Genomic DNA, 26,518 nt, shown 5'->3' on the forward strand with positions numbered 1-26,518 from the left:
ACATTAAGGGGTACCATATTCATGCGTTGCATGAAAGACTGTCAGAAAGACTGTGCGTGCAGTTAACCCCAAGTTCCTCTATTTGCAATTATGTCTGTACCAGCTGGCTGGTGAAGGGTCCGAACCACCATTATTAATGCATATAACTGTTAGATATTTCAATATATCGTTCCTGAATATCCATTCAACCTACGTTCCTTTCAATGCAGAACTAAATCCAACATTATTCCCATGCATCCCCAAGTTTAACATATTTACAACAAATAGAAATCTCGCCTGAATATTTATTACAATGAAATTCTTGTCATTTCAAATTATCCTGCCAGTACGCTCGTACAGCTCTAAGATGAAGCTATATTCGCTTGTCAGCGTCCGAGGTCTTACTCTGTTGACTTTTCTCTTTCCTTCGTCGTTGCTTGGATTCATACTCATGCCATTCTCCAGCAAGATCACCGAGTCTACATTCCGTTAGCCTTAGGTTAAATCCGTGTATATAAAAGTAAAATTTGACGCACCCCGTTGGCCTTACGGGCTCAGGTTCCTCCGTAGTAAAATAGTCACTTTCCAACGCTGCAGCAGCCGACGGCCGCTTGGCTGGATCCAATGACAAAAGCTGCGTTGCTAGCTCCAGTCCACATGGAGGAAGTACACTATGAACCGCGAAGTTAGTTGTGACTTCGAAATCTAGAGCTTTCGGCATCTCCTTACCTTTCGAACATCGACCGGAATCGAGACTCTTTTTCTTGCGACGGCTTGATAAGCTCATACCATGGTAATTTCTCTACTTCAGCCCAGTTCTCCTTGGTAGGAGTCCCCATAATATCGTAAATGGCCTCCAGTTGTTGGATTTCGTCTTGCCCCTGGAAAATGGCCCTTCGAGTATATAGCTCGACCATTAGACAGCCAGCGCCCCAGACATCCACGGCAGCTCCGTAGGCCGTCGCACCGAGAAGAAGTTCTGGTGGTCGATACCACAATGTAATCACACGATTTGTGTAGTCTAAGGTAGCCTTATGCTTATTGTAAAATCGTGCTAATCCAAAGTCCGCAAGTTTTAGCTGTCCCGAGTTGCTAAGAAGAATATTCGAGCCTTTGATATCACGATGGAGAACTCCCCGCTTATGAAGATATGCCAGTCCATCGAGTAGCTGCTTGAAAAGATGTTTGATATGCGCATGTTCCAACACAAAGTTAGGGTGAGTCAAAATGCCGCTAAGATCATGGTCCATATACTCAAACACCATATACACCGAACTCTTTTCAACCATCATTTCAAGCAGCGAAACAACGTTCTCGTGCCGTACTGATTGAAGCAACTTGATCTCACGCAAGGCTGTAATGGGAAATCCATCTCGCTCCGCCTCCATTCGGATCCGCTTCAGAGCCACCATCTCGTTTGTGACTGTATTGACGGCCTTGTAAACTTTACCGTACGTGCCCTCCCCAACTTGAGCCTTCCGCTCATATATTGATCCAGTGCGTTCCTCAGGCTTCGAAGACTTCATCCGTACATTGTCGGGCCGCGCTGGCGTAACTCTTTGCTGGTCGGTACGATCCTGTAAATCCTTGCTGCCCATGCCACTGCGATTCTCGTCTTCCGGACCAGAATCGCCATTACGAGGCCTAGAATTGCCGTTTTGCCCATCTCTCCGGACATTACCCCTGCGAGACTTGCTCTCTTTGTTCTCTTTGACGCTTGGAATCTTGAAAAAAGTCTTCTTGAATCCCTTTGATGTACCCACGGTTGCAACCTTCTCAGAAGAGTCCTTTGGCAAGGAATTGCTCAGCCGTCCAAGAACCTGGTCATCTTGCCGAGGCTTACGAGCTTCTGACTGCGTAGCTGTTGTTGCTGTGGCTGTCAAAGACTCGTCATTTTCGGGCGGGACAACATCAAAACGAGTGCGCCGTCGTTTTAGGCCGGGGTCATCCGTAGCCTCCTCCAATATGGCCTTGCGTTGTTCCTGCTGCGATAATCTTGACTCCATATGTGACTCGTAATTGTATGCATATTCGGGGGACCGATCGTCGGTGGGAGACGGTCGGGGAGGGAAATGGTGCCGACTGTCATAATATCCAGACCCATTCGCCGGAGGCAAAATAGTGGCTTCAGGAGGCGGGGGATGATAATCCTCAAAAAAAGGTTGTCGAGTGCGAGAGTATGCTAGTGCGCTGGGAGGAGGAGGTCGATAATCGTGCGGGTGGGGATAGTATCCACCGGCGTCATATGAACTCCCTGAAGAATCATAGCGGCCGCTATTATACATGCGATCATCGTATCTACTATCATTCCGAGCATCATCATACCGAGTGTCGTCGCTGCCGTATCTTCTGTCATCATATCGCCGAGACCCATAGTCATCCGATCGATCATCTGAATATTCCGAGGCGGTAGCAGTTGTCACTTGAACTTCGTATGATGGCATATGACCATCGCTTACGCGATTTGCACTGGCGCTGGCCATAGCCTCATCAAAAAATCGTATTCTGCCAGACATGGATGACGTATCCTGTGATAATGCGACCTGCGGGGGGGATCTGGCGTGCCTGACTCTTCGATTGTCATACCGATAGGTGGTTGACGGTGTGGGATCGAATCCATGCTTCTCATATTTTCCTACTGCACCATATTCATTTGTCCGAATGCTACTACCACCACTGCCAACTGCGCCATTACTGTCGGTTTGCCGTGGAGGCGTGTACCGGGACGATGATTTATATCGATCTATTCTGCTAGATCTAACCTCGCTAGCCGCACCAGCTCTTGCAGCCCACTCCTCGTCCTTGGAGATATACCCATTCGAGTAGCGCCCGTGATATTTGTCCCGAGAACCAGAGCTGACGCCGCTTCTTCCGTTCCGGTCACCGTGGTAATCATCATTGCCCCGACCACCGGACCGGCTTGAGCTCTCCCTGCCATGCGAAGACGAGTGACGCGATCTGTCATAATCCTCATAGGAAGTACGGCGCTGGTGCGAAGTTGACGTAGACGTGTGCCCAATTCCCGCAGCCGTGGATGCCCCCGATGCTCGTGACTGTTGCGGCCGGTATGATGATACAGGCCGCGGAGGCGCTGGCGAGGGTGGACGCCTGTGATAGTCGCCATGGCCAGAAGAGCGATGAGAGCCGATTGGAGTATGATCTCGTCGTCGGCGTTTGTGTGACGAGCTGGTGGACATCGTCGCCACTATTTGCTGATAGTATCCGTAGTAGTGCTGAGGACAAAACCTATAAAATGAACAACTTGGCGAGCGAAGATATCGATGGATCAGATCATATAGGCGCTACAAGCAGTGCAGCGACTTATATTAAGTCTTCGTGTTATCTCATACGAGAGTGTCCTCTTTCTCAAGTTAAATCACTAGAGTGGTTCGCCTTGTTGAATGCTGGGCGGGAGTCGTGTAGAAGGCTGAACCTAGGAAAAATGCAATTCGGAGCATTCAGAAAATATTTCCCAGAACCAACGAACGCACCGCGGACGACGCCGACACCACAATTCTACATACTGGGACTGGTCCAGATTGTTTTTGACCGTCAGGTCCCAAAAATATGGAATTTCAAGCAATTATACTATGTGGACCGGGTACAGGTCTGGCACCGTTGGTTTCGCCTTCATTGCCAAAAGCCCTTTTACCAATTGCTAACAAGCCAATGCTTTATTATGCTTTGGAGTGGTGTCAGCGAGCAGGATTGTCATGTACGCTTACAAATTTATCGGCTATAGTATAGAGTAATTCTAATTTCAGTTTCAGCCGTCATTGTGGTGTGTAGCTCGGGCGCGGAGCAGCCAATTTCACAGTATATTGCACTCGGATACAACTCAATGCAAACCAGCAAGTCAATGAAGGTTGAGGTTGTCGCTCACGATGGCGAAACTGGATTCATAGTAAAGGCTCTTAAGGACAAGATCAAGGTATATATCTAAAGTCTTTATGATGCTGTGGAAGTTGCAGCATGAAGCTGGAGCTAACTGTGGAATAAGCTCGACTTCATTTTGCTCCCATGCGATTTTATAACTGATCTGGCTCCCCAAACCGTCGTCGATATTCATAGAAATCAGCCTTTGAAGACTATCGGTACTGGAATATGGTACACGAATAGTTTAGATACGTTGGACAAGCAAACATTAAGTATCTGACCTGCCCCGCAAAAATTAAGGATTTAAACTGATGATTAGCGCCAGAGCCAAATCTTACAATTCACACTCCTATTTCGAATCGCCATCCTCAGCTGCTGGATATTTATCCTCGGCCGAAAGCGAATAATCAATTTCACGTCCGAATGTCCATGTTGTGGGAATATCCACAGGCTACTATATCGACATCATTGCTCGAAACATTTATCTACGTGTTTTCCCGAAAAGCTCTCGACTACGAGTTCGGAGATGCAAATGCTGGTTCAGCAGTCACTTCAGAAAAAGGCGCCAGTGGAGAATCTCTCAAGTGGAAAAAGCCATGGACATCAGTCGTTCGGGATATTGCCAGGGATTCATGGCGACATGTCAAATCAGCAGACCGACACACTATAGGCATGTATGTGGTTCCAAAGGAGGCCAGTTTTATAAGGTGCAAATCTGTTTCGGCTTACTTGGAGGCCAATCGTCTGGTACGTAATACTCAAATCTGTCCTGTACGAGCATCTCTGATTGTACTGTCAGATTCTCAGGCAATCCTCTTATATTCCACCTCCAACCACAGCGACAGCTAAAGGGGCAGCGATAGGTCGCGATTCGTTAGTTGGAATTGGTACGGTTATGGAAGAGAAGACTAGCGTGAAGCGAAGTATCGTCGGAGCAGACTGCATTTTTGGTCGTGAATGCAGGTTATCTGGCTGCGTTGTTATGGATGGAGTGGTACTTGGTGACGGGTGCGTGCGGAGTGTTTGACAAAGATTTAAAAGAGCGATGCTAACAATATATGATAGCGTACACTTGGACAATTGCATAATCGGCAATGGGGTCCTAATTGAGGACAAGTCTCGGCTGGTGGGATGCACTGTTGAGGGCCGGTATGTCGTCCGGAAGGGAACTCAGTCCAAAAATGAAGTCCTACGCGGATACTCTGCAGAAGGACTCCTTGATATTTCAGACGATGATGAAGACGAAGCCATCGAGGATGGTGATGACAGTGAAGATGAAGACGATGATGAAGTCAACGAGAGTGAACTTGTGGAGAGTGAAGGTGAAGGAATTGACGCCGATGACGACGATCTCTTTGACCGAAGTTGATGGAGACCAGCATGTTGTGTAATTATTCCATAATTTGCATTGTATAATACATTGTTCCGAACAATATTGACCCGTCCCTTAAGTATATAATGTACATGCACTACTAGTACAACAAATCACACTTCTAAAGCTTTTGAAAAAGAAGCGCAAAGCTCACGCCGCAAATATGCAGCTATCTCCGATGCCCTGCGGCATTGCTATTATTCGCAGTGTTTGCCCTCTGCAGTCGCTCGCGCTCTCGCTTCCTCCTCCATTGTTCGACGAAACCAAGACGTAAGAACTGCCCAGTACCTGCTGGCGGTCTTTCGTCCATAATCAGCATCATTTCCTCATACTCTGTACCTTGGTGTGGTAGATCTTCATGCAAAGGCCGCTTCCGCTTTGCATTTGTAGGGGGATTTGGTGCATGAAGCCCACCATACTTATCTGGGACCGCCACAGTAGACGGGTATAGTTCCAGCACAGGAGGGATCTGAGGCGAGAGAGCAGACTCGTCCGGGACTGATAAATTTAACCGAGGGACCGTTGCGGCTAAAATTTTCGATTCAAGCTCAAGTGCCCAAGCGTCTGAAAACCGATTATTCGCGCCGTCCAGTCCAGCGTTGATGTCATACCACATTGTAAGGGGGGTAGGTCGTAAGAGAGTTCTATATGTCTTAGGCTCTACTGCAGCCTGCGGATTGGCTATTGCTGCAGATTTTGTCGCCATTGTTGGCTGTGTGGATGCTGTACCAGCTGGCGTTGGGCCCGCTACTCGTTTTTCAGCCCCCACAGCCGCGGCCGCAGCAGCAGCTTGCTTTGAGGTTGGTTTTTTGTTGGCGCTATTTCCTGTATTGACTGTCGCCTTACCAGTAGCGGCGTTGAGTTTGCCTTGAGCTACCGACTTCTGCGAGCCTTGGTCCTTCGCGGCAGAGGTAGCTAAATTAACAACCCCGATCTGACTCTGGCTCGAATCCGACTGTGTCGAAGGAACTATTGGTGCGCTTCCTCGATGGTCATACACCTGTAAAATTATGCAACCTTCCTCACGTATTAGCCGACATAATATTTCTACGCGCACGTCATACGCTATACCTTCATAGTATTGCACACCAGCCTCCTTGAAGACTTCCACGGCAGCTGGCGGGATTTGCTCTAGCTCCACAAGCTCCAAAAAGTTCTAGTAATATTTTAGTATGCAAGTGATGCTTACAATCTAACGTGGTCTTACCTTTATCAGCGGACTGTTCTTTGGGATGATAGCATCCTGAATTAATTGCACGTCAATATTTTTGTCACAAGCACAAGCGACATCCAAGCCATCATGTCAAAAGAACGTATGTACCTGATTGCCAAAGCGATAATGAGTAGGGTGCATGTGAAATTCTATGCTTGGTGGGAAATCTTTATATTTTTGTAGAATCTCTTCGCTAGTTTCAGCTAAAGCCACAGTGACCGTCAGACCATGGCATCGTCGCTAGAATTCCATCACTCACCAAACTTGTATTCAGCCAGTGCCGGCCGTTTTCCTCCAGCCTTGTAATATGTTTCGTCATCGATTATATGGTTTCTCAGGATAGTGTTTGCAGTTGAATTTGTCGAGATTATAGGTGCCGTCGAGCTGTTGTTCGGATGACTCTTCGTCGTCACGCTAGCTGATCCCGGTTTTCGCGTAGCTAAACTAGATGTCGAACTACTCGTCCCATTAGACAAAGAATTTTTCTGCGTGAGCTTTATTTTCTTGACATTAGCCGTAGGAGTCTGCGCGTTCGTTGGCGTCCCTGTCGTTGACTTCGCTGCGATCCCGTTCGCGATTACCGGCTTTGTCTTACTAGCTGAAGCATTCACCGGTCGATGAGTATTGTTGATTCCCCCGGGACGCGTCTTAGACGCAGTGGAGACCATTTTGTTGCGTGGATGTGTGCACACTGGCTTACAGAATTCAGACAACCGAGGTCGTGATGACCTCGAGTGCTCGGCGCTCAGTTTCCTCCCAACGACAAAAAAGGAAATTGTTGGTACATCCGCCGAGTTAGGCATGCTTATTGAGCCAAAATCGCATTTTTACTGTCAAATCTAAATTCACAGTCCAATACTTGATATCTGTCTCTAAATATACAAAAGTACAACAACTTTTTAACTACCGTATCTATCTCTTATTCTACAAAGCTAGAGCAGTTTCGCGTCTCAAAACGGACGAAGTTAATGTCCGCTTTCGACTAAAACTTGAGCCTCATATAGCATTGGAATGCTATCTGCAGCTCCTTGCCTCCCAACAGCCAAACATCCTGCTGCAGCTCCCCATTTTATGGCTTCCGGGACGGATTTGCCGTCCGCCACTGCCCCTACAAATGCGCCGAGGAAACTATCTCCGGCTCCAGTCGTATCAATCACCTGCTTCGCTTTGAACGGTTTCACGAATACGCTCTCCGCACCGTAAATAGAATAGACTGTCCCATGTCCCCCAAAAGTAGTTACAACTGTACCTTTAAAGTCATACTTGGTATGAACCTTCTTGACCAGCTCAATGAGAGCATCGTAATTCGAAAAGTCCAATATATCGAAGTCCTCTTGTATCAATGCAGCCAATTCCGATTCATTCACCACAAGATACGAGATTTTGGAAATCAGCTCTGGAGTCAATAGTGATTGTTCCATTGGTGACGGATTGTATACTATCTTAATGCCGCTATCATATGCAACATCGATGGCGCGAAGAACCACTGGCAGCGGCAATTCATTCTGGAGAACAAGATAGTCGGTAAGAGCCTGCCCATTCACTCTAAATAAGTCCAGCTTGACATCTTTGGGCTCATAAGTTCCGTTGGCACCCGCACTGACCAGAATTCGATTCTCGCCGCTTCGCTCTACCTAAATCACCTGTTCAGTCGTCGATATTGCCTCAGATTGCGTGTCCCTGTCGAACTTACCAAGATGACCGCCACACCTGACTCTCCGGGCACGGTTTCGACCAGCGAAACATTCGTACCTGCCTTCTCCAATCCAGATTTCAATTGCTGTCCAAATGCGTCCTCTCCTACACGGCCAACCATTCGAACACCGACAGATGTTGGGGGACTCAATCTCCGGATGGCCAGTGCCTGATTCGCGCCCTTGCCACCACAATGTGTTGCGAAGGAGTCGCAGTGAATTGTCTCTCCTCCTTGTGGCACTCTAGGAGTGCTCACTACAAGATCATAATTCAGTGATCCGAATACTGTAACGTGCGGCATATGGTTTGACGATTATCAGACAAGTTGGCCTCCAAAGGGTTCAGTAGCTGAGGCTCCGCACTTGCGAAGCTGTTGATTTCAGATCAAATACTTCTTGACATTTGCCTGCCGATCTTCTGTCCCGACGCAAAATCTTGCTCGGCAGTCGGTTGGTTGAGCTGGCAATCTCGAAACGTAATATCGGGGTTGGGGGAACTCCCAACCATCGGCCGACTCCACCACTTGGCGATAGCTATCTACACGATACGTCCAGCTTAAAATTCTGTACCTGCCGCTGGGAAATGGAGCAGGTGGCAATGCCGCATCTACATTTACATGCGTATGGGCACGAAGGGATCCAAATGAAGTATGACATATATTTGTAAATAGCATGTCCTCCTGTACATGATCAAATCTATCTAAAACCCCGTCGTCCTTCAATTTACTAGGCAACTCAACTCAATTAAATTCCTCCCATTCCCTTAAATCTTTGGCAAATGAGCATTTTCAAAAACGACTGCACGCATAAGATTGTGTGCAATTGCCTTGCTTGGTGGGACCTTGATCGGCGCTTCCGTCGGCTCGCCAGATATATCAAGAATGTTGCTCTTCCTTTCCGCAATTGTCAGCGCATCCCTCACGACAGAGAAAGGGAACCATTGAGCATCTGAAATAAACCAGTTAGTAACTACGTACTATATTGAACACGCAGATTAAGGGCTGTGCTTACCTCCCAGCTCAGGATCGTGCTCCAAATGAATACTTTCTCCATCGGGCAATGCTTCCGCAATTGCTCCAACCATCAGACTGGCAGGATATGGCCACGGCTGACTGGCATAAATGGCAACCTTTCCAAGCTTGACACCGCTTTCTTCCCAGACCTCTCTTCGCACAGACTCTTCGATGCTTTCACCCGGCTCGCAGAATCCAGCCAAGCACGAATAAAACCCAGCTGGAAATCGCTTGTTCCGACCAAGTAACAATCGATCACCGGCAGAGTTAACAACTGCAACAATAATGGTGGGGTCTGAGCGCGGGAAAGCAATATTAGTGACGACCCCACGTGTAGGACATGGACCTTTCGCGACACCGCGATCGGTCGGAGGGCACACTCGCTTTCCACCGCCATTAACCGACATTGTCCGAGTTCCACAACCGGCGCAGAACGGGTTTCTGATATTCCAGTCCATGTAAGATCGCGCTTGCGCATAAATAGCGGCTTCAGAGTAGTTGAGGACGTACTGCGTACGCACGGGAGTGAATGGCGCTCCTGTAGCCTCTACCTTGTCCACAATATCTGCAAGTGCGGTAGCGTATGGTGTCGTTGAATCAACGGGGACAGTAACATCCAGTGCGAAGTAGGCTCGACCACTGTAATTCCCATAGGTAACACCACCGCTTTTCGACTCGTCAATGCCCAAGAAGACTAATAGAGGACTCTCCTACAGGGCCACATATCAGCAACTGCCTAAGAATATAATTTTGCAGCACTTCGACATGAATTCACTCCGATAAAAGATATTATACCTTAGAAGAATCCCAGGCGGAGACCGCTTCTGGCTCTGGCTTCTCGAACGGGTTTCCAATGGCATCTTTAAGGTCGTCATACACTAACGTGTTTAGGAGACCAGTATCGGGGAAAATTGACGGTTCAAGCTTTTGCATCGGCAAAAACCGCGTCGTAGGGTTTGTAAGAGCATCGGAGAGGAAGGCGTAGTTGTCCCGCAAGAATGACACTCGATTGAGTGGACTTCCTGCAGAAATCACAGCTGTTAGCTTTGTTGCTGACCAATACCAGACTTCCCCAAACTACCACAAACGTCAATTTACACCACTTACCCGAGAAGTAAGTATCGATGGACTCTCCATACCTCTTTGTAAGAGGAGTAACTAAAGAATTTGTCATATCGAATGACCACCTGCCTCGGTGTCGAAATCGGAGTTGGTGCCCTGGCTTAATGTGAACCTCACAGAGCGGCTTTGACTAAGCAGAAGCAAACCGGCTCGGCTCTATCACTACGAGCAATTACTACCTGCAATTGCCCTGACGAGTAAGAAGAGATGCAATGCCGAGTCTATATCCCTCCAATCTGCAGACTTTGGACGATTTAATGGAAGTCCTGTTGACCTGCAAGCTGCTGATAACTGTTGGGTCCGACGGCGGGTTAGTACACTCCGTACCTTAGCGGAATGGAGCAACTATCATACCTCAATTACGCTGCTTCGGATAGTGCGTGCGGCTCAATATGTGGCTCAACGCACGCCGTGCTTGAGAGCAACTGTACGAGACTATTGGTAGTCATTCACTTTCGCCGGCGTTGTTGACAGTTATATTTTATAGCCCAAGATTGAAGTCCGCAAAAGACGCATGCCGCTTATTCTAAGGAGTATTAACTGTCATAATTGCCAAACGATATATGCTGAGTTTATAATCCAGTCGCAACCGCCCTTTCTACGCCTCCTCTCTGATTCTCCGAAGTCGTCGTAACCGACGTCCTCCGATCCTCATTATCAAAGTTGTCGTCCTCAGGAGTTGCCACGGTATCTTCTGATACTGCGACACCGTGGAGTATTTCTGGAAAATCAGCCGCAGAAACCACTAACGCTTTCCAAGAAACAGTGGACCGTTTTGCAACAGCGCTGACTACTGGCCCTCCTGCTCAGTTTCTGCTCAGGTGCGCCTCTGACTTTTCGCGGCTTCGCGAGGAAATAACGCGCTCCGTCGTACAGAATTCGTCTCCTAGAGCCCTTTCGTACGCAGCGGTTGCCGCAGTATCGGGACTCGTAGTCGGCAGTCTCATAATGCGGCGGTTTTTTGGATTTGGCGGAACTGAACAGGAGACTCAACCGGCTAGTTACCAACAGCGCGACAACCTTAGCTCCAAGTCCCATCAGCATGCGGACGACAAGAAGCCGGATCATATACTGGTGAAACACGGTAAACAGTTTCTTCGAGTTGATTTTTCCAGCCCAGGAGATATTGCAAAGGGCCGCGCTACTGTGGGTGACGTCCGGGCTACAACTGCCCGCTTTCTCGGACACTCGAAGGACGAAATCACTCTCGTCTTTGGTGGCAAAAAGCTTTCAAATGATAAGGAGAAGCTAGTGGATTTAAAGATTGCTTCCGGCGCACGCATGCTTTGCATTGTTTCTAGGCATGGGAAAGAAAACCAGTCGGCAGCTGCTCCGCGGCAGCAAGTCAAGGTGCCGGCAGTGCCAACAGATCCTATAGAGCGGATAGATATTGTTTTGAATGCTGCGACCGCAGAGCTCGTACCTATGATAGATCAATTTGTTTCGTCCCCACCTGAGGTTGCGTCTGATAAGTCGGATAAGCATCGCATTCTATCTGAGTATGATCCCACGAGAAATTCGCTCTTAATCTAGAGTTTTCTTTATCTGTCTTAGATTTTTCGTGTCGCCTAAGTCTGTTTTTAATTTACTAACAATCTTTTAAGATTAATTCTGCAGCGGCTGTTTTCTCTTGACGAGATCGACACTCAAGACAATCCAGAAGCCCGCAGACGACGGAAGGAAGCGGTCAACAGGTTCCACGAATATCAGGCACGAGTCGATGCGGCCATGAGCACTGACACAACGACAGAATAGATCACGCACGTCTTGTTAGTTCTCGAGGCGTCCTTGTTTAATGTGTTTCATTTTGTGATTAGACTAGAATGTGCTTACAGGTTTGTTGTGCATTAAACGTGTCTTCCTTATCGGTTTTTGAGTGATATTAGTTGTAATATATAGAACACTGCTCGATTCAAATATTACGTGTATAGGGCCGGCCTACTCGTACATGATTCTTAGGAACGGACTGATAGTCTTGACCAGCATTCCTAATGCATAGAGTCTAGTTTTAGCCCCAAAGGTCAAAATCTTTTCGACCGCGCCCTCGGGATCAACTTCAGTTTCTCTATCCCTTCCTTTTGCTTCTCTATTCAGATATTCCTTTCGCAGTTCATCAAATCGCACTGGATTATCTGTCAAGACCGCATCCACTTGCAGGGCCAAGCACACGCGCATGGCTTCATCCGGATTGACAGTCCACACATAGGTCGCCTTGTCCGCCGCACGCGCTTCGCGGATCAGCGCGTATCCGTCAGTCGAGTATAATGATGCAAGTAGAATGCTGAATCCGACCAAAGTCGGTGTCGCAAGGAATTTACGGGCATACCAAAGGTCGACGCCAATGTGCATTATGGGCGTCTCAGGAAGGTACGTTTCGCAGTACGGTAGAAATTTGACCTACTACCGTCAGTAACAGGCGACCTTGCTAATATACTCGCGATAAATACCAGCCAAATTCCCAGCACGATTCGCCTGTTCCAGAATGTAAAATCTTCTTTGATCTCCTTCATAGCCTTGGCGATGCCCTCAATAATTTCGACGCCATTGTCTGCCTTGACGTCGATTACGAGCCATTTATCTTCAAACCGTGGATTTGATACAAACAACCCCAAGACCTCTCGCAACAGTGGCATTTTCTCATGTGGGGGACGGACTGTAAGCAATTTGTCAAGGTCTCCAATATATGGCCGATTCTTGATAGGACCGTCATTGCTGCCGAAGACGCGCTTAGTCGAAGGGTCGTGCGATATGACGACAACACCTTCTGAAGACATATGCACGTCTATGGCCATTGTTAGGACAATGTTTTTTCTGTATTACATTCGGGAGTACGCACCTGTCTCGATTGCGTCTGCACCTTCCTCTATTGCAGCTTGTAATGCAGATAATGTATTCTCCGCATACTTGGCTGAATATCTATTACAAGTATGCCCCACGTTAGTCTTTGCTCATGTCGACATGTAACTGTCCACTAACCCTCTGTGTCCGACGGCCTGTGGAACTCGCTTTTGCGTGCCGTCAACCGCAATCGCTGACTTTGCACAAAAGCGAAATTGCTCAATCTTGCTTGCATTCTCCATGACTATATGAAGTCCACTCTGGTAAAGCGGATATGCTGTGCCAAAGCCCTGATTATTGATAGTTAACTGTTCTGAGCAATCCAGCTAGGTCGGATGACTACTAGCCGTTTACTCTGTCCAAATCGCTTTCAATTTGAGGCTGTCATCTAGCGATAAATGGCGACGTTATATACGGCTGAAGCACTTGCCGCAAAGTACCGTGATTGCTGACCGGAATCAGCGAGCCTATCACGTGTGCGATTACAGGTAAGGGAAGTTAACGTTTATAGAACCGGAGCGGAAACCAGAGATGGCACATGTCATGCGAATTTAAGTTTCATTGGACAGCAGGCTGTATGCGATTCTTCGTAGAGTAGACTCTGATATGTGAAGTCCAAGACCGGTTTGGTTATGAGCCCGGTTAGCGATATGTCATCCACCACAACTGGTCGGTTGACAATTACAACGGCAGCCTCAGGAGCACAAATTCCCGTCTACGATGAAAAGAACTTCATTGTTTGGGCAGCGAGACTCTAGTCGCATCTCGCAGCCACCAACGGCTTGACTGCTATTGACGACGACATTCCTCTCGGCGCTCGCCTCAATAACAACGAAGCAACACCAGGCAGATAACACTGCCAAAGGAGTCATCATTAAATTTGATCATGCTCACTTTAAACATGTTTGGCTGCGCGTTTGAAATGTAGTGCTAAGACCAACGCCGATCGCCAGACTGATTCACCAGACTCTATTCGATTACAGTGTCTTGCGAAAGTCTTGTCCCCCTACCCAAAACAAAAAACCCACACCACCTCTTCCTCTGTCACGCTAACAAGTCACTTCCAGATTTTGCAACATATAAATATCGGATAGACAGTCTATCACCCGAAAAAATTGGTGCAAAATCAGTTTCTTATAACGATGGCTCGGTATTACGATCAAAAATTGACGATGTTTGGCTGTATTCAATGACTGGCCTATGCAATTACACTACACTCCAAGAGGGCACCGATTCGGCACTGCCAGTGTAATCAGCAATGTTAACTGCACTTGGATCATATGTTAATGGGGCAATTCGCCGTCTGGCTATTTTATTCTGGGGTTTATTTGCGACAATTACTCACCGCACTAAGAAGAAGGCCGACTTTCACTTTCAAGTCGAGATGCCAGCGGTCCCTGGCTTCCGCACTCCTCAGTGTCTTGTACTTTTAATGGCCGGTCAGCAGTCGGCTTTTTCTTAGAGCTAGATATTGCCTTCTTGCCTTTTCCCTTTTTGGAAGGAGCCATGGTGATTGTTAGCGATGTGGGTAGTCCAGTTGTATATTGAGACAGTAATATACATTCTGCATCTCAATGGCTCGCAATCCAAGCCTACATGCTCACTCCGAGCACATTGACATACATTATCATTTTACTCGTGAAAGAGTCGAGTCTCAAGACATTTCCATTGTTCGCATTTGAGCAAATGCTTGCAGACATTCTCACCAAACCATTACCCAAAGTTACATTCCAACGTTTACGGGATGGTCTCGACAGGATCTGATCAATTATTCGCACCGGAAGTGCAGGTTGAGGGGGAGTGTTGGAGTGTACGATCACCCTCCACTTCCTTGTTGGAGTGGAGTAAACACAACACGAAATATTATCTGAATTCTAGATTAGAGCAGAAACGCTGCTTGGAAACAGTTTGGCCTATAACTTATCTGCGGATTGGGTTGGATACATAACCCAAACACGTTGGTGTCATATAAAACCCTAACTCTGCCACAATTTCCGCAAACTGAATCGGCCCCTGCCACAAGACAGATGCGGACATAAGTCGGGAAGTCATGTGATTATCATGTGATCTGTGACTGCATCTGTGTCCCGCATGTTGTCGTCATCGCCAAATATCTGACATCGGGCAGAAGTGTAGTTCGTGTCTTCACACGGAATAAGCCAACAGAGCACCGGAACACATTCCCTGCACTACCTGCAGCAGAGGGATTTCACGACCGATAGTTATATAATTAGCTTATCGAGCAATTTGAGATTGGATTGAATTTTCTGGAATACCGAAGAAATGGGCGCGTCTAGCTCGAAGCTGTCGTTCAAACAGTCGGTGTTTCGGCTATTCGAGGAGCCGAATATTTCACCAATAGACCCTTTCTGGGCCCAGGTAATGACGATTTATGTAGCACGATAGATGCGTATGATGCCATTGAAATTGGGCGTCTATTAGCGACTGGAGTTGCAGCATATGCTAACTTTGTGCTGAAGTTCTGGGAACTACCAGAATCCGCAGACGACATATTCGCGCTTTTCTCCTCATCTGACGTGCGTCGCACCCGAGATACGGCATTGATGAATCTCGAACATTTACTCGTCAGTGTGATCTCTCGACTTGTCTATCTCCTTCGCCAGTCTCAAATACATTATTCTCTGACGCCGCAGCAATTGCAACCACCAGACCTCAGTTCGGGATCCGCTGGAGGTGCAGTCGGCAGCGGGGAACAATCGCTGTCAGCTGCACGTGCGACGAAGGAAACGCTAAACTGCATGCGAATTATAACGCGCATAATGCCGTTTATTTACGAGAGCCCGGATTTGGCAGATTGGCAGCATGACCTGTTCTGGGGTACAGATGCAGCCGGCGACGAGGATGCGAGACATGAAGCGTCGGAGGAGGATGATGCAGATGATCGGCCGTTAGGTGCCGCACTTGTTGAGACACTTACGGACTTTCTGTTCCTACCTGGTTTTGCGATTCCGTTAGTCCAGGGCATGCCGACCACTGTTGCCTACGTAATCTGGGAAACCGGTATTGGAAGTACCACGCCAGTTGGCACGACAAGTCAATTTGAATCCAACAAGATTGAGACGCTACAAACTATGTTAGCGCTCGCTTCGCAAGCAATGTACTATCCAGCACATGTCTTACCAATCCGAGGCGTCCGGTTCATGAGTTATATAGTGTGCAACCCCGATAAACGGGTGGTTTTGGGAATGCTATGTTCCTTACTCAACACGACAATGAAATATAACCCCGGCTGGAGGGTGCCATACAATCATGTCGTTTTCTCTGATCCGCGGCAGTTACTGGTAACATATGCACTTCAGCTACTGATAGTGTTAGCAACATACTCCGTTCCAGAAGACGAAAATCTGTCTTCATTGGGCATCCACATTCCCGAAGAGGCAGACGATAACGCGCCTTCAAATTCGCAGACATTACAGAATGTGTCACGCAAACACCAAAAGAATTGGTACAGGTTTTATTTGGCACGTCTGCATAGAATACAAGACCTGCAATTCCTTGCAGACGGAATGTCGAGGTTATTGAATCAACCTATGCAAGCCAGTGCATCGTATCTGCCAGGTAGCCAGAAGCAAGTGGAATGGGCTCCAGAGTTGATTATGCTGTTTTGGGAATTGATAAGACACAATAGCGTAAGTTCAACATCCTTAATTGAATACGGCAAAATGCTTATTGATGTAGCGGTTTCGAAACTACATCATTTCGTCGGACAGAATCCACGATTTCGTGGTTTTATTTCTCTACTATGCCCATACATACCGCCTTGATCCATCACGGGTGGGGTTGGTTAGACTTTGCGTCTATGTCTTGCAAACCATTTCTTGTGATTCGGTATTCTGCGTCCGCCTCAATAAGCCATTTGATTCGCATCATGCGTTGCCATCGTCCATGCGTATCTCCGGATGGGACTCGTCTTCGGCAGGCAGTGGCGGAACATACACAGACTATCTCCTTCTCTCTATCTACAGTCTAATTACAACCAGCAACGGGCGACTTTCAGCACTTTACCCTTGCCTTCTCGACATACAAATCAACCTATCACCTCATATCGTGAATATCGGGCGGCTGACGTGCATCCGGTTAATGAACCTTTTCTCGGCCCTCTCGACTCCGTCGTTTATGGTTGCCAATGAAAACAACCACATGCTGGTGGACAAACTGCTGCTTGCCATGAACGGGATGATCGCTAATAATAATCACCAAGCGAACGCGAATTTGTTGTATACGATTATGAGAGCGGGGAGACGATTCGAAGCGCTGAGGGATTTGACGTTTGAGCGGTGTATGGAGGATGTGCGGCTTCAGCGACGGCTAGCAGGCAGTGCCGGGGCTACAGATCGCAAGGACGACGTGATTATCATTTTCAATGCCGATGATGCAGCCGACATGCCGTCCGGTGCGGACGCTTTATCGGATTATTCCAAACGAAAAGGCAAAGGCAAGGCATCAGGCGAGAGTGAAGGATCCATGGATTCGTCACCACAGGCGTCAGCGTCGATAAAATTGTCCTCGGAAGATGGCGATCCGTTCACGCCGACGCGATCGTGGTTCGAGTCGTGGCATTCGAAGCTTCATTTGCATATCATATTACATTTATTAGACGTCCTACCGACGCATGTTCCACGATTGAACATACTGCCGCCATTGCGGTCGGCATCTTCGAGCACAACCGCGTCGCCTACCCGACGGACCCGACTTGACAACCCGGCGCAGAACGCCGAGATTTTGGACGCGTTGAGACATTTAGACGACGAAGCAGTGCTGCCTGAATCGTGCGCGCGAGAATTCCACGAGCCGATCGCGTTCGAATGGACAGTTGCTGCCAAAGGGTGGTACTATTCGGTGCTGTGGGGTGCGATATTTGTCATGCATGAAGTTGTCGGCAGCGAGTCGGCGTCAGGCATCGCGTCGGCGGTGACCGGCGTGGCGGGCGGCGCGGCGAACGGCGTTGGCAGTGCGGTCGGTGTGTGGAGGGGAACCAAGGTCGTGCTGTTCAGAGTGCAGGAGACGAAGGCTGCGGGGCCGAGTTTGCTGAGGCCCAGAGGCGCAGTCGACGCCGTGGCGAAGTCGGTGCTTGAGCGGTTGGGCGGCGGCGGTCAGAATCAGCACCAGCAGCAGTCTTCTTCGTAATCTGTACAAAAAGAGTGTGTTGCTTTGTGATATATTAGAGGGCAATTGTAGATAATTAATGCATGATACTTAATGCCTGGGACATTACGGCAGAGTGTGAAAGTGCCTTGATTCGTCTTCTCGTTGGCGGGTCGATGAAAGCAGTTCGTCTAGTTCGATTCCATTGATGACAGGCCTTATAATACCATGACTGTGCCCGAGAACGGCAGGTCTCAATTCTCAGGGGGGATGCAATTGGCAGATGCGCACTACGACAGCGCGGCTGATCGGTAGTCGAGTCAAGAGTAATTAAATTAATTGAACCGACACGAGACTGTAAAGACCTCACATGACCGATCTGGAACAATCAAGATAAGATCACTGTGACAGCCATTGTGTATCGGTGTGACAGTCATGCATTGTTGATGATCATTGCCCTGGACCTCTTCTGAAGCATGCCCTTTTCCTCAAGCCACACTATGCTATTTGATCCGTCGATCTCCATTTCATGCCAAAGGAGCCGTCATTACAGTCCAAATTTCTTCATATCGCCCATTGCCAAAGAAGTTATTGGCAGAACCGTTCACTGCGTTTATCAATCATGACGACGACTATGCCTGCTTGGAAACCACCCGCCGCAGAAGATGTGGCGCGCGGATCCCCGAAGGCGCAGGCGGATTTGAGAGCTTTTCTTGACCGCTTCGGGTATCTCGAAACTGCAGCAGAACCGGACCTGCGTGGCGCGTTAAGAAAGCTGCAGGGATTCGCGCATGTACATTCGACAGGGAACTTTGATGATGAAACTGCAGACCTCATGAGAACGCCCCGCTGTGGCCTCCCCGACGGGCTCGGCCTAGCCGAGCTCTCGGCCGGACAGAAAAGGTGGAACAAGGAGACTATCACGTACTGCTTTGATTCGTTTTCCACCGACATGGCGCCTGAAAAGGCTGCAGATATTGTATCGGAAGCGTTCGACAAGTGGAGCGCGGTCTCGCCGCTGTCATTCATCCAAGTGGACCGCGACAAGGATGCCGACATCCGAATCGGGTGGGCACACGGGGAACACGGTGACGGTAACCCGTTTGATGGCATCGGCAAGGTGTTGGCTCATGCATATTTTCCGCCTCCGACTGGTTCACATCGGTTTGACCGACTGGCCGGTGACGCGCATTTCGATGAAGCCGAGAGGTGGACGACTAATTTACTGGAAAGCGTCGCCGTGCATGAATTCGGCCACTCTCTAGGACTGGAACACTCCGACGTGCCAAACTCAGTCATGTATCCGTTCGCGAATGGTGTGACCGCGCTGACTGCAGCCGACATTGCCGCCATCCGTAAAGTGTATGGTCCCAGAAAACGGACATCTTAGGTTTGTTCTGTGTGCTTTTTGTTGTTTTCGTACTGTCGAGATTTTGTTTCTATTATGCACTGATGAATGCGGTTGATTCTTGTTGTTAACCGCTTTGATTGTCTGGTGTTGGTTTGTCGATCTCTTCCCGGTAATAGTTGAAATAAGGCTGGGTGCCGGCTCGGAGTATAAAGGGACATTAAAGCCCCGCAGTGTACAAATATAATGAAATATTCAAGACTTGAACGTATCTCGTTGCACTAGGATTGGTCCGGTTAAGGACCGCATCCGATAGTGAGACGAACACCTTTCTCGAGATATGTCGTGTTAAGCAACGGCGGCCAAGCCGCGACGAAATCTGAGTTTTCAAACTTTCAGACTTAGGTTTGTCCCCTCGTGCTCAAATTTCATTGACCAGCTTCTCAGAGCAATTAAACCCGACTGTGTGTTGTGGACTCGGCGATGGCGAGGAGTAGTTGGCAATGACAGAATATATGTGTTTCGTGAAATCGTGACGGGTATAAGTTGGGGTATTCTTCGTCGCAGCAGTTGACAAACCGTGCACGCGGTCGTCGACTCAGTTTATGCTAAAATGTATCGATTTGTTGAATCTGCGTTGCGCCAAACCATGCTCTCGACCAGACGACCACGGCGGACCCGTCACGCACTGTCAAAGACATTAGATAGATCACCAAGGACCAAGGCAACTGCGTTTACGGCGGGATGTGAGGGTTTGACATTGACGGATGACAAACAATTAAGCTTCTCGCGAGATAGTGATCGACGAGCAGGCGGATCGAGTGATGGGGATGAGGTTAGGGTCTGCGTTTCTGCGCACCCCGATTATCACCGCGGGCGGCAGTGCCGGATGAAGCGTATAGAGGTGGCGACTACCAGTGACATCACGATGCGCTGCAGGATCAGTTACTACTACCAATTATTATTAAGTTATTATTGCTGTTAATTGCTAAGTTATTCGTCATGGCGCGAGACCAACTGACTCGCGATGCCAACTGGCCGAGGCAGCTGATGACGTGCAGAAAAGAAAAATGAAAATGTCTCTGCCGGTCTAATTCATGGCACATGACGTCACGCAACATGCGGCGGTCGGTCTCGGCTGCAAACCTCGCAGTTGTTTTGCGCCAACTAGTTGCCACCACGACCGTCAGCAGGCCGACATCAATGACAGTGAATGGTGTTGTCTGGACAAGCAATCGGCAAGATCGACTTGTGCGATACTCTCATTGCTTGATGATGTTTTGATCTGCCCGGGTATATCGCCGGTCAGAACCGAGGCCCGGCTGCGGATCGTGCGGCGCGAACGGTGTTAACATAAGCGGCTATGCGCAGGTGGTTATGGTGAAAGTGCGGAAGGCTGGGGTACGCCGGGATATCCGCTGCAGGTGCTGACGCCGCCCGCGAGGCCACACAAAGTAGTACAAAGCAAACTGCGGTCGCTCCCTATGGCTCACAATCCTCACTACCACTACTAATTCCTTTATCATTATTGCCTTCTCTCACATCCATCCCCATCCATCCCTCAGAACCGACAGCCATGTCGTCGTCCGCAACTGCCGATATCAAGATCCTCGGCATCCCTCTCAACTACATCATCGCTGCCTTCTTGGCAGTGTCGCCAGTAACGTCCTATGCTGATCAAATGTTTTACGTCTGGCGGCGGAAATCATCTGAGGGATTTGCTCTCGACACTTGCGCCCTTCTGATAGCCGTCTCGACTCTCAGAATATTCTACTGGCTGGGGCGGCCATTAGAGCTACCAATCTTCCTGCAGGCCGCATCCATGCTTGTCGTCCAGCTAATCTATCTAAAGATGGCACTTATGTACATGCCAGCCGTCTGGCGCCGATCAAAATCGATGGAAGACGTCTTCATTCCATTCAAGAGGCCAATGTACTTCTGGCAATGGAAAAGCGATTGGAAGTTCTACCTGGTACGTCCTTGTTTCTGGCGTGCTGCCCCTTATCGCGTCACGTGATGAGCCGTCTCTTGCAAGACAGGTCTTATCACCGCGACGATTGAACGAATACAATGCTTACTAGTGATTTAGTGTATTGCCATATTCATGGCTGTGGTAGGCATACTTCAATTGTTTTTACGATCGTTCGACACTTGGTTTGCCATTATTGCTCGTGTGGCTGTGGCCTTCGAGGCAGTCTTACCGTTGCCGCAGCTGATTCTCAATTATACGCGGCATTCGCTGTCCGGGTTCAGATTCACGCTTTTGTTCGCTTGGGTGTCTGGCGACTTTGTCAAGACTATCTTCTATTACATTGACGGTCAGGAGTACTACTACAAGATCGGCGGCACCTGCCAGACTGTCCTCAACTTCGGCATCCTGGCGCAATATATCTACTACTGGCGCAAGAAGGTTCTTGACGAGCGCAAAGCAAAGGAAATGATTGTCGAAGTTGACGACTTGAAGAGCGTTTCGGACGGGTCGTCCGTCTATTCAGGTTCTGAACCCGATGAAGAGGCGGCGTTGCTGCCGGCTGACACTGTCGTGACCGCAAGCCTTGCGCGCTCGACTTCTGTTATTGTTAAGCCATTGGCTCCGGAGCAGATCGTTTAATCTTTCTCATCTTAGTTTATAGACTGTTTTGCGTTTTGTTTTCCGTGCAGTTAAATCCATAGACGGTGTTATTACAGTTACAGGCGGGCTAGTCGCGTTGGGGTATTATGGGGTATTTTCGATGTTTGTTTCTTTCAAGGGTTCCGGTTGGGTGTGGGTTATAGACTCTGGGGCAGCGTTTCCACTTTTAATATTTTCACGACATGTTATGACGTTTTTATTGCGCTCCGTTATTTCTCTTAATTATGCTTACGCCCCAATGGGTTCGATATATTGATTGTACATAGTGGTCACAAGAACCTGCAGAGCGTGTTTTTGTTTGCTTCTTTTGAAGTGTATAGTTTAGATTGGGGGGATTGAGTTTGATTGTGTAGATACTGTGAACGGATGTCGATGCAATGTGGATATGACGATATAGAGATGTTACTGGGATAATATATTGTCGTTATTGGTCTCCTCACGCATTGCATGCATTATCCGCGAGGTCAGGCCGCCTTGACAAGAGCTGCCTTACACCCCACAAACCTCCCAAATTACGGTGTCCAACAAATTGTGCGTTAGTGCATGTCTCGCTCTTTGTCAAACGGCGTCGAAGTAATGATCCGGAAAGGATCCAACACTTTACGCCATGGCCAGCCGAACGAGTTGCTTATCTGGCCTTCCTGGTAAGCAATTTTGCCCACCAATGTCCAAACTTCTGCTACAAATGGCTAAAACTTTGTTTCAGATTGCGAAAAATGAGGCGGCAACAACAAAAGTAGTTTGCTGTGACTAGTTAACAGTGGACGTGTAACGCACTGCAGTCGTCGGTAACCATGGTGGATTGCAGACGGTCAAGCCGCAGGTACTTGCGAATGTTCAGAGTTTCTCGGCAGTACAGCTTGCGAATATGAAATGCTCGATTCTCTGACGGATGGCAATTGATAATTCGCATAGATGGTCAAAGCGAGGGTTTGTATATCAAATAATTGGTTGTTGCTAAGCCGAACAAATGAAGCTGGTATGCCAAATAAATTTCAAATGGCTGTGGTAACCATCGGATACTCAATGGATTATATATACAGCATCTCACATTCTTGGGCAATCCCACTTCTGCCTGAAGCTGCTGAATTATGCGTGTATAGTAATTACATTAGCTAAATAGGACTAAATTAAATAACAAGCCGACCCAAGCAGTACAAATACAAAATGCCATCTAAAACTTCTCGCTCTCGACTTCGACTTGCTTCTTCTCCTCACTAGTGTCCAGACTTCCTTCCTCGCCGATGCCTTCAATGATTTCGCTCTCGGCATCGACAGTCCCGGGCCAGACATCGCCCGAGATCATCTCAGGCACGAAAGTTTCCTTGGCCGGGAAGGTTAGGCTGAGGCCCACGTAGACAAACACAGCGACGTAGAAGCCGTACAGGTAGTTGACGTCCCACAGGTGCACGATTCCGCCGGTCAGTCCCAGGGACGGCGAGACGCTGTTTGCGAGACCGGGCAGGTTCGGCCCAAGCGAGACCACGAACGCGACGAGCGCGCGCCAGTTCAGACCGTGCCAGTACTCGTACCTGCCGTGCGGATCGTACAGGCCCGGCACATCGATCTTGCGCCGCTTGACAAGCCAGTAGTCTGAAGCTAGCACACCAGCGACTGGCGCGAGGAAAATCGCCAAACCCGCCATAAACGTCAGCAGCGACGCGGCAGAGTTGATGATCTTCCACGGCTGCATGATCCAGCCGGCGATGATGGTGACGATAACGGCGCCGCGGCGAATGTTGATGTATTTCGGGAACAGCGACGTCAAATCATTGGCAGCGGTGATTACGTTCGCAGACAAGTTTCTGTGAGAAAAGTTAGTTCGCAAGTCTGGTTTTGGCTCCGGTTTGACTCACGTTCCGATCTGGCCGACGACCCACGCGAAGCCGACAAAGAAGCGAGCAGTGCGGCCCTTGGGACCAGTCCACATTGCCGCGAGGACGGTCGGATCCCAAATATATTCTCCGTAGACAACTTTACCGGCCGACGTGGCGACGATAGACATGACCGCAAGGAAAGTGCTAATGACGGGAAGGAAGAGCGCCTGCCAAAATTGGCCCTTCTTACCCTGCATGTATCTCGTGAAATCAGGAATGTTGGTAGCCATGGTCGCCCAGCCGCCGGCCGACGACATCATGCACGTCATGATAAGCCACGCGCGCTGGGATCCATGGACACGCGGTTCCTGGGCCCATATGTCGCCGTTCGAGGACGCGTACTTGACCATGCCGGCGGCGACGCCAATGCAGCTCGCCATGACAACGACGGCCTTGAAAATAAAGAACCAGCGGAGCTTGTGCGGCGGGATCATGAGGATGGGGAACTGGATGCACCAGAACAGGACATGCGACACCATCTGCTGGGTGGTGAGGCCAACACTCTCGGGAATGTGGTTCGGGATGTTAAGGTAGGACGGCCAGATTGCGGAGATGCAGTTTGTTAGTGCGAACGAGCCCGAGAACGTTTGGATGGAATGCCAGAACAAGGCAGTCACGAAACGGACGATGACGGCGAACTTTGCGAACTGGAAGCCAAAGCCGGAGCGCGCAGCCACGGGATACGGCACGTGGAGGTTCGCGCCAATAGCACCGTTGAATATCAGCGGGATAGCAACAATGATCATGCCTAGACAGTTGCAGAGAATTGCCTCTCGCCAGGTCAACCCCACAGCGATAATGGAGGCAGGGGCTTCCCAGCCTTGCATATTGAGCGCGTCCGAGAACCAGAAGCCGAGAATGGTGAACGCGGTCCAGGTCCGTCGTGAGGCCGGAGTCACGTCATTGTCTTTGTTCGTCCAAGTGTCGGGCGGAGCAAACGACGAGGACTCCTTGGGAAGGACCCAGGCTGAGCGGGAGGTAGCCTTTGCCTTGATGTCGGCTCCGATGCTGTCGAACCTGTTGCGAAGTGTCATGATCTGGCGACAGTCCTGATGGCAGAGCTCAGAGACTAGGGAGGCGGTTGAGATTTTAAAATGCAATCACAGGTGCGAGTGTTTACATCGAGACGGGGCACACGCGACGCACCGCCGAGGAGATGAGCTGATGCGCAAGCGATAACGCTCTCTGCCACAAAGCAGGAGTCATCGTGGCTAGCGCAAATGGTGACCTTGGAGTCGTCGGCTGATAAGACGGGCAGCAGCAGATCGCAACGCCTGATACGGACATCCGAGACGGTGCAAGGACGCTAACGCCAAAATTCTGCCGGTAGCCTTTGCTAATGCCACATCACATCCGCTAAATTTAATCCTTAGTATAGCCACAAGCTGAATAAGCACAACGGCCACAGATTTATTCACAACGTTGGCCTGCGGGCAACCTACACAATTAGAGTTAGGACAATCAGTGGCAAGAGCTCTTTCAACACGACCGAGTGCGCTATGCCCATATACATTGCTCCCACTTCTCAACAGCGATATATACTGGCATATGAAAGCTAGTAGTATGAACTAATAGTAGTGGAACCTCTCTCTATTCAGTGATAGCAGGTATGCTGGCACTGTATTTGCATCAAACACGGTGTGCTCGTTTCTCTATCATTAAAGGCAAACTGCCCATTGCGCCGCCAGCGCCGTCGGCTGGCTGCAGGTTCGCTAAAGTGGCGTCGGCGCTCGCAACCCGCATTATCTTGCTCGGCGAATAAACCGAATAAACCGCGCAATTGTGCCTGAATTCGTGTATATTTTCTCTTATTCACTACTCGGCAGGGGGGCCAAGATAAGTCGCGTCCTCTGTCACGCCAAAATAACGTTTATCTATGGCGGTGCACTGTGGCAAATGGTCCGCATCTGGCATCTTGCCGGCGGCGGATTTCTTAATCAGAATTACTATCTAACAAGGTTGTGGCCGTGCTGTTCTTGTCTATGGTCAGTTCGCGCGGCTTGCATTTGCGAGCTTGTTTCTTGCGCCACAACGATTAAGCCGCAATGGCGGGTTTCGATCGGACTTTTCTGCGGGGGGAGTCGGAGATAGACCCACCTACTTTCGAAATACCGTCTGCCAAATGCACAGACAACCCTGATCCCGGTTGTCGACGACTAGATAACGACGGGATGCACTGCCGTACCCTGAATAAGTGAATATATTTCTGACTGATCATCTGTAATCACAAGAAATCGCGAGCGAAAATTGCTGTGCCATCGCGCTCGATGTCAAACAGGGTACCTCGGACACTCTGTTGGCCGATTGTTCGCCAAAGGCGTAGTCAGAAATTGGCAGACGCCACCTTCGTCAATCACCTTGTCCGTCTGCATGTGCCTTTACGGTTACGCACGTGGCATATCAAGTGTTTGCGTCAATTTAACTCAATCATTATATCGGACATTACGG

At 49.0% G+C, this 26,518-nt stretch overlaps 11 protein-coding genes across 11 annotated transcripts; 5 read left to right on the plus strand and 6 right to left on the minus strand.

The window, feature by feature from the left end:
- Window positions 1-352: 352 nt before the first annotated feature.
- POJ06DRAFT_195677 (kinase-like domain-containing protein) lies at window positions 353-1,505 on the minus strand (the record flags this gene model as incomplete). The annotated part of the gene is made up of 3 exons (XM_056184999.1): window positions 353-458; window positions 516-650; window positions 709-1,505. The coding sequence occupies 3 exons, from the start codon at window positions 1,503-1,505 to the stop codon at window positions 353-355; spliced, it is 1,038 nt and encodes a 345-aa protein (XP_056044407.1).
- A 1,888-nt stretch (window positions 1,506-3,393) lies between these two features.
- POJ06DRAFT_250006 (nucleotide-diphospho-sugar transferase) lies at window positions 3,394-5,289 on the plus strand. The gene is made up of 6 exons (XM_056187233.1): window positions 3,394-3,694; window positions 3,750-3,910; window positions 3,980-4,127; window positions 4,181-4,602; window positions 4,655-4,863; window positions 4,921-5,289. The coding sequence occupies exons 1-6, from the start codon at window positions 3,547-3,549 to the stop codon at window positions 5,222-5,224; spliced, it is 1,392 nt and encodes a 463-aa protein (XP_056044408.1). The 5' UTR covers window positions 3,394-3,546; the 3' UTR covers window positions 5,225-5,289.
- On the minus strand, window positions 5,290-7,221 carry POJ06DRAFT_250010 (Spt20 family-domain-containing protein). The gene is made up of 5 exons (XM_056187234.1): window positions 6,700-7,221; window positions 6,549-6,643; window positions 6,435-6,470; window positions 6,299-6,383; window positions 5,290-6,244 (listed from the first exon to the last, which is right to left on the minus strand). Exons 1-5 carry the CDS (start codon window positions 7,106-7,108, stop codon window positions 5,397-5,399), a joined length of 1,473 nt encoding a protein of 490 aa, XP_056044409.1. The 5' UTR covers window positions 7,109-7,221; the 3' UTR covers window positions 5,290-5,396.
- A 39-nt stretch (window positions 7,222-7,260) lies between these two features.
- POJ06DRAFT_250012 (Ribokinase-like protein) lies at window positions 7,261-8,704 on the minus strand. Its single transcript, XM_056187235.1, has 2 exons — window positions 8,134-8,704; window positions 7,261-8,074 (listed from the first exon to the last, which is right to left on the minus strand). Exons 1-2 carry the CDS (start codon window positions 8,434-8,436, stop codon window positions 7,406-7,408), a joined length of 972 nt encoding a protein of 323 aa, XP_056044410.1. The 5' UTR covers window positions 8,437-8,704; the 3' UTR covers window positions 7,261-7,405.
- Window positions 8,705-8,772: 68 nt separating this feature from the next.
- On the minus strand, window positions 8,773-10,635 carry POJ06DRAFT_250013 (NUDIX hydrolase domain-like protein). The gene is made up of 4 exons (XM_056187236.1): window positions 10,255-10,635; window positions 9,943-10,169; window positions 9,146-9,857; window positions 8,773-9,082 (listed from the first exon to the last, which is right to left on the minus strand). The coding sequence occupies exons 1-4, from the start codon at window positions 10,319-10,321 to the stop codon at window positions 8,898-8,900; spliced, it is 1,191 nt and encodes a 396-aa protein (XP_056044411.1). The 5' UTR covers window positions 10,322-10,635; the 3' UTR covers window positions 8,773-8,897.
- A 96-nt stretch (window positions 10,636-10,731) lies between these two features.
- On the plus strand, window positions 10,732-12,407 carry POJ06DRAFT_85173 (uncharacterized protein). The gene is made up of 3 exons (XM_056191655.1): window positions 10,732-10,802; window positions 10,853-11,768; window positions 11,874-12,407. The coding sequence occupies exons 2-3, from the start codon at window positions 11,218-11,220 to the stop codon at window positions 12,022-12,024; spliced, it is 702 nt and encodes a 233-aa protein (XP_056044412.1). The 5' UTR covers window positions 10,732-10,802; window positions 10,853-11,217; the 3' UTR covers window positions 12,025-12,407.
- POJ06DRAFT_85167 (PLC-like phosphodiesterase) lies at window positions 12,005-13,683 on the minus strand. The gene is made up of 4 exons (XM_056191654.1): window positions 13,246-13,683; window positions 13,106-13,185; window positions 12,717-13,051; window positions 12,005-12,666 (listed from the first exon to the last, which is right to left on the minus strand). Exons 1-4 carry the CDS (start codon window positions 13,347-13,349, stop codon window positions 12,208-12,210), a joined length of 978 nt encoding a protein of 325 aa, XP_056044413.1. The 5' UTR covers window positions 13,350-13,683; the 3' UTR covers window positions 12,005-12,207.
- A 1,555-nt stretch (window positions 13,684-15,238) lies between these two features.
- Window positions 15,239-18,499, plus strand: POJ06DRAFT_85211 (high-temperature-induced dauer-formation protein-domain-containing protein). The gene is made up of 3 exons (XM_056191656.1): window positions 15,239-15,486; window positions 15,588-16,757; window positions 16,807-18,499. The coding sequence occupies exons 1-3, from the start codon at window positions 15,391-15,393 to the stop codon at window positions 18,253-18,255; spliced, it is 2,715 nt and encodes a 904-aa protein (XP_056044414.1). The 5' UTR covers window positions 15,239-15,390; the 3' UTR covers window positions 18,256-18,499.
- Window positions 18,500-18,835: 336 nt separating this feature from the next.
- Window positions 18,836-19,603, plus strand: POJ06DRAFT_237126 (Matrixin-domain-containing protein; the record flags this gene model as incomplete). The annotated part of the gene is made up of 1 exon (XM_056185938.1): window positions 18,836-19,603. The coding sequence occupies one exon, from the start codon at window positions 18,836-18,838 to the stop codon at window positions 19,601-19,603; it is 768 nt and encodes a 255-aa protein (XP_056044415.1).
- Window positions 19,604-21,064: 1,461 nt separating this feature from the next.
- Window positions 21,065-22,664, plus strand: POJ06DRAFT_250030 (uncharacterized protein). Its single transcript, XM_056187237.1, has 2 exons — window positions 21,065-21,533; window positions 21,651-22,664. The coding sequence occupies exons 1-2, from the start codon at window positions 21,138-21,140 to the stop codon at window positions 22,170-22,172; spliced, it is 918 nt and encodes a 305-aa protein (XP_056044416.1). The 5' UTR covers window positions 21,065-21,137; the 3' UTR covers window positions 22,173-22,664.
- Window positions 22,665-23,339: 675 nt separating this feature from the next.
- Window positions 23,340-25,192, minus strand: POJ06DRAFT_85271 (permease for cytosine/purines, uracil, thiamine, allantoin-domain-containing protein). The gene is made up of 2 exons (XM_056191657.1): window positions 24,050-25,192; window positions 23,340-23,998 (listed from the first exon to the last, which is right to left on the minus strand). Exons 1-2 carry the CDS (start codon window positions 25,102-25,104, stop codon window positions 23,368-23,370), a joined length of 1,686 nt encoding a protein of 561 aa, XP_056044417.1. The 5' UTR covers window positions 25,105-25,192; the 3' UTR covers window positions 23,340-23,367.
- Window positions 25,193-26,518: the final 1,326 nt, after the last annotated feature.

This window comes from Lipomyces tetrasporus, assembly GCF_029532465.1.
Source record: "Lipomyces tetrasporus strain NRRL Y-64009 chromosome Unknown POJ06scaffold_4, whole genome shotgun sequence".
Classification (NCBI taxonomy): Eukaryota; Fungi; Ascomycota; class Lipomycetes; order Lipomycetales; family Lipomycetaceae; genus Lipomyces; species Lipomyces tetrasporus.

What these genes read in the sequence shown, in the direction of transcription:
- POJ06DRAFT_250012 (XM_056187235.1), bottom strand. Translation starts at nt 8,436, where the DNA reads ATGCCGCACGTTACAGTATTCGGATCACTGAATTATGATCTTGTAGTG. An exon ending in CAGGTGTGGCGGTCATCTTG is followed by an intron (nt 8,075 to 8,133) that starts GTAAGTTCGACA and finishes CAGGTGATTTAG; the next exon opens with GTAGAGCGAAGCGGCGAGAA.
- POJ06DRAFT_250030 (XM_056187237.1), top strand. Translation starts at nt 21,138, where the DNA reads ATGTCGTCGTCCGCAACTGCCGATATCAAGATCCTCGGCATCCCTCTC. An exon ending in GCGATTGGAAGTTCTACCTG is followed by an intron (nt 21,534 to 21,650) that starts GTACGTCCTTGT and finishes CTAGTGATTTAG; the next exon opens with TGTATTGCCATATTCATGGC.
- POJ06DRAFT_85173 (XM_056191655.1), top strand. Translation starts at nt 11,218, where the DNA reads ATGCGGCGGTTTTTTGGATTTGGCGGAACTGAACAGGAGACTCAACCG. An exon ending in AAGCATCGCATTCTATCTGA is followed by an intron (nt 11,769 to 11,873) that starts GTATGATCCCAC and finishes CAATCTTTTAAG; the next exon opens with ATTAATTCTGCAGCGGCTGT.
- POJ06DRAFT_250006 (XM_056187233.1), top strand. Translation starts at nt 3,547, where the DNA reads ATGGAATTTCAAGCAATTATACTATGTGGACCGGGTACAGGTCTGGCA. An exon ending in TCAGCGAGCAGGATTGTCAT is followed by an intron (nt 3,695 to 3,749) that starts GTACGCTTACAA and finishes TTTCAGTTTCAG; the next exon opens with CCGTCATTGTGGTGTGTAGC. An exon ending in GTTGGACAAGCAAACATTAA is followed by an intron (nt 4,128 to 4,180) that starts GTATCTGACCTG and finishes GATTAGCGCCAG; the next exon opens with AGCCAAATCTTACAATTCAC.
- POJ06DRAFT_85211 (XM_056191656.1), top strand. Translation starts at nt 15,391, where the DNA reads ATGGGCGCGTCTAGCTCGAAGCTGTCGTTCAAACAGTCGGTGTTTCGG. An exon ending in TAGACCCTTTCTGGGCCCAG is followed by an intron (nt 15,487 to 15,587) that starts GTAATGACGATT and finishes TTTGTGCTGAAG; the next exon opens with TTCTGGGAACTACCAGAATC. An exon ending in AATTGATAAGACACAATAGC is followed by an intron (nt 16,758 to 16,806) that starts GTAAGTTCAACA and finishes TTATTGATGTAG; the next exon opens with CGGTTTCGAAACTACATCAT.
- POJ06DRAFT_250013 (XM_056187236.1), bottom strand. Translation starts at nt 10,321, where the DNA reads ATGACAAATTCTTTAGTTACTCCTCTTACAAAGAGGTATGGAGAGTCC. An exon ending in CATCGATACTTACTTCTCGG is followed by an intron (nt 10,170 to 10,254) that starts GTAAGTGGTGTA and finishes TGATTTCTGCAG; the next exon opens with GAAGTCCACTCAATCGAGTG. An exon ending in GCACGATCCTGAGCTGGGAG is followed by an intron (nt 9,083 to 9,145) that starts GTAAGCACAGCC and finishes GGTTTATTTCAG; the next exon opens with ATGCTCAATGGTTCCCTTTC.
- POJ06DRAFT_250010 (XM_056187234.1), bottom strand. Translation starts at nt 7,108, where the DNA reads ATGGTCTCCACTGCGTCTAAGACGCGTCCCGGGGGAATCAACAATACT. An exon ending in ATTATCGCTTTGGCAATCAG is followed by an intron (nt 6,471 to 6,548) that starts GTACATACGTTC and finishes CAATTAATTCAG; the next exon opens with GATGCTATCATCCCAAAGAA. An exon ending in AGAACAGTCCGCTGATAAAG is followed by an intron (nt 6,384 to 6,434) that starts GTAAGACCACGT and finishes AAATATTACTAG; the next exon opens with AACTTTTTGGAGCTTGTGGA.
- POJ06DRAFT_85271 (XM_056191657.1), bottom strand. Translation starts at nt 25,104, where the DNA reads ATGACACTTCGCAACAGGTTCGACAGCATCGGAGCCGACATCAAGGCA. An exon ending in GTCGTCGGCCAGATCGGAAC is followed by an intron (nt 23,999 to 24,049) that starts GTGAGTCAAACC and finishes CTTTTCTCACAG; the next exon opens with AAACTTGTCTGCGAACGTAA.
- POJ06DRAFT_85167 (XM_056191654.1), bottom strand. Translation starts at nt 13,349, where the DNA reads ATGGAGAATGCAAGCAAGATTGAGCAATTTCGCTTTTGTGCAAAGTCA. An exon ending in TGCAGACGCAATCGAGACAG is followed by an intron (nt 13,052 to 13,105) that starts GTGCGTACTCCC and finishes CAATGGCCATAG; the next exon opens with ACGTGCATATGTCTTCAGAA. An exon ending in TCGTGCTGGGAATTTGGCTG is followed by an intron (nt 12,667 to 12,716) that starts GTATTTATCGCG and finishes TGACGGTAGTAG; the next exon opens with GTCAAATTTCTACCGTACTG.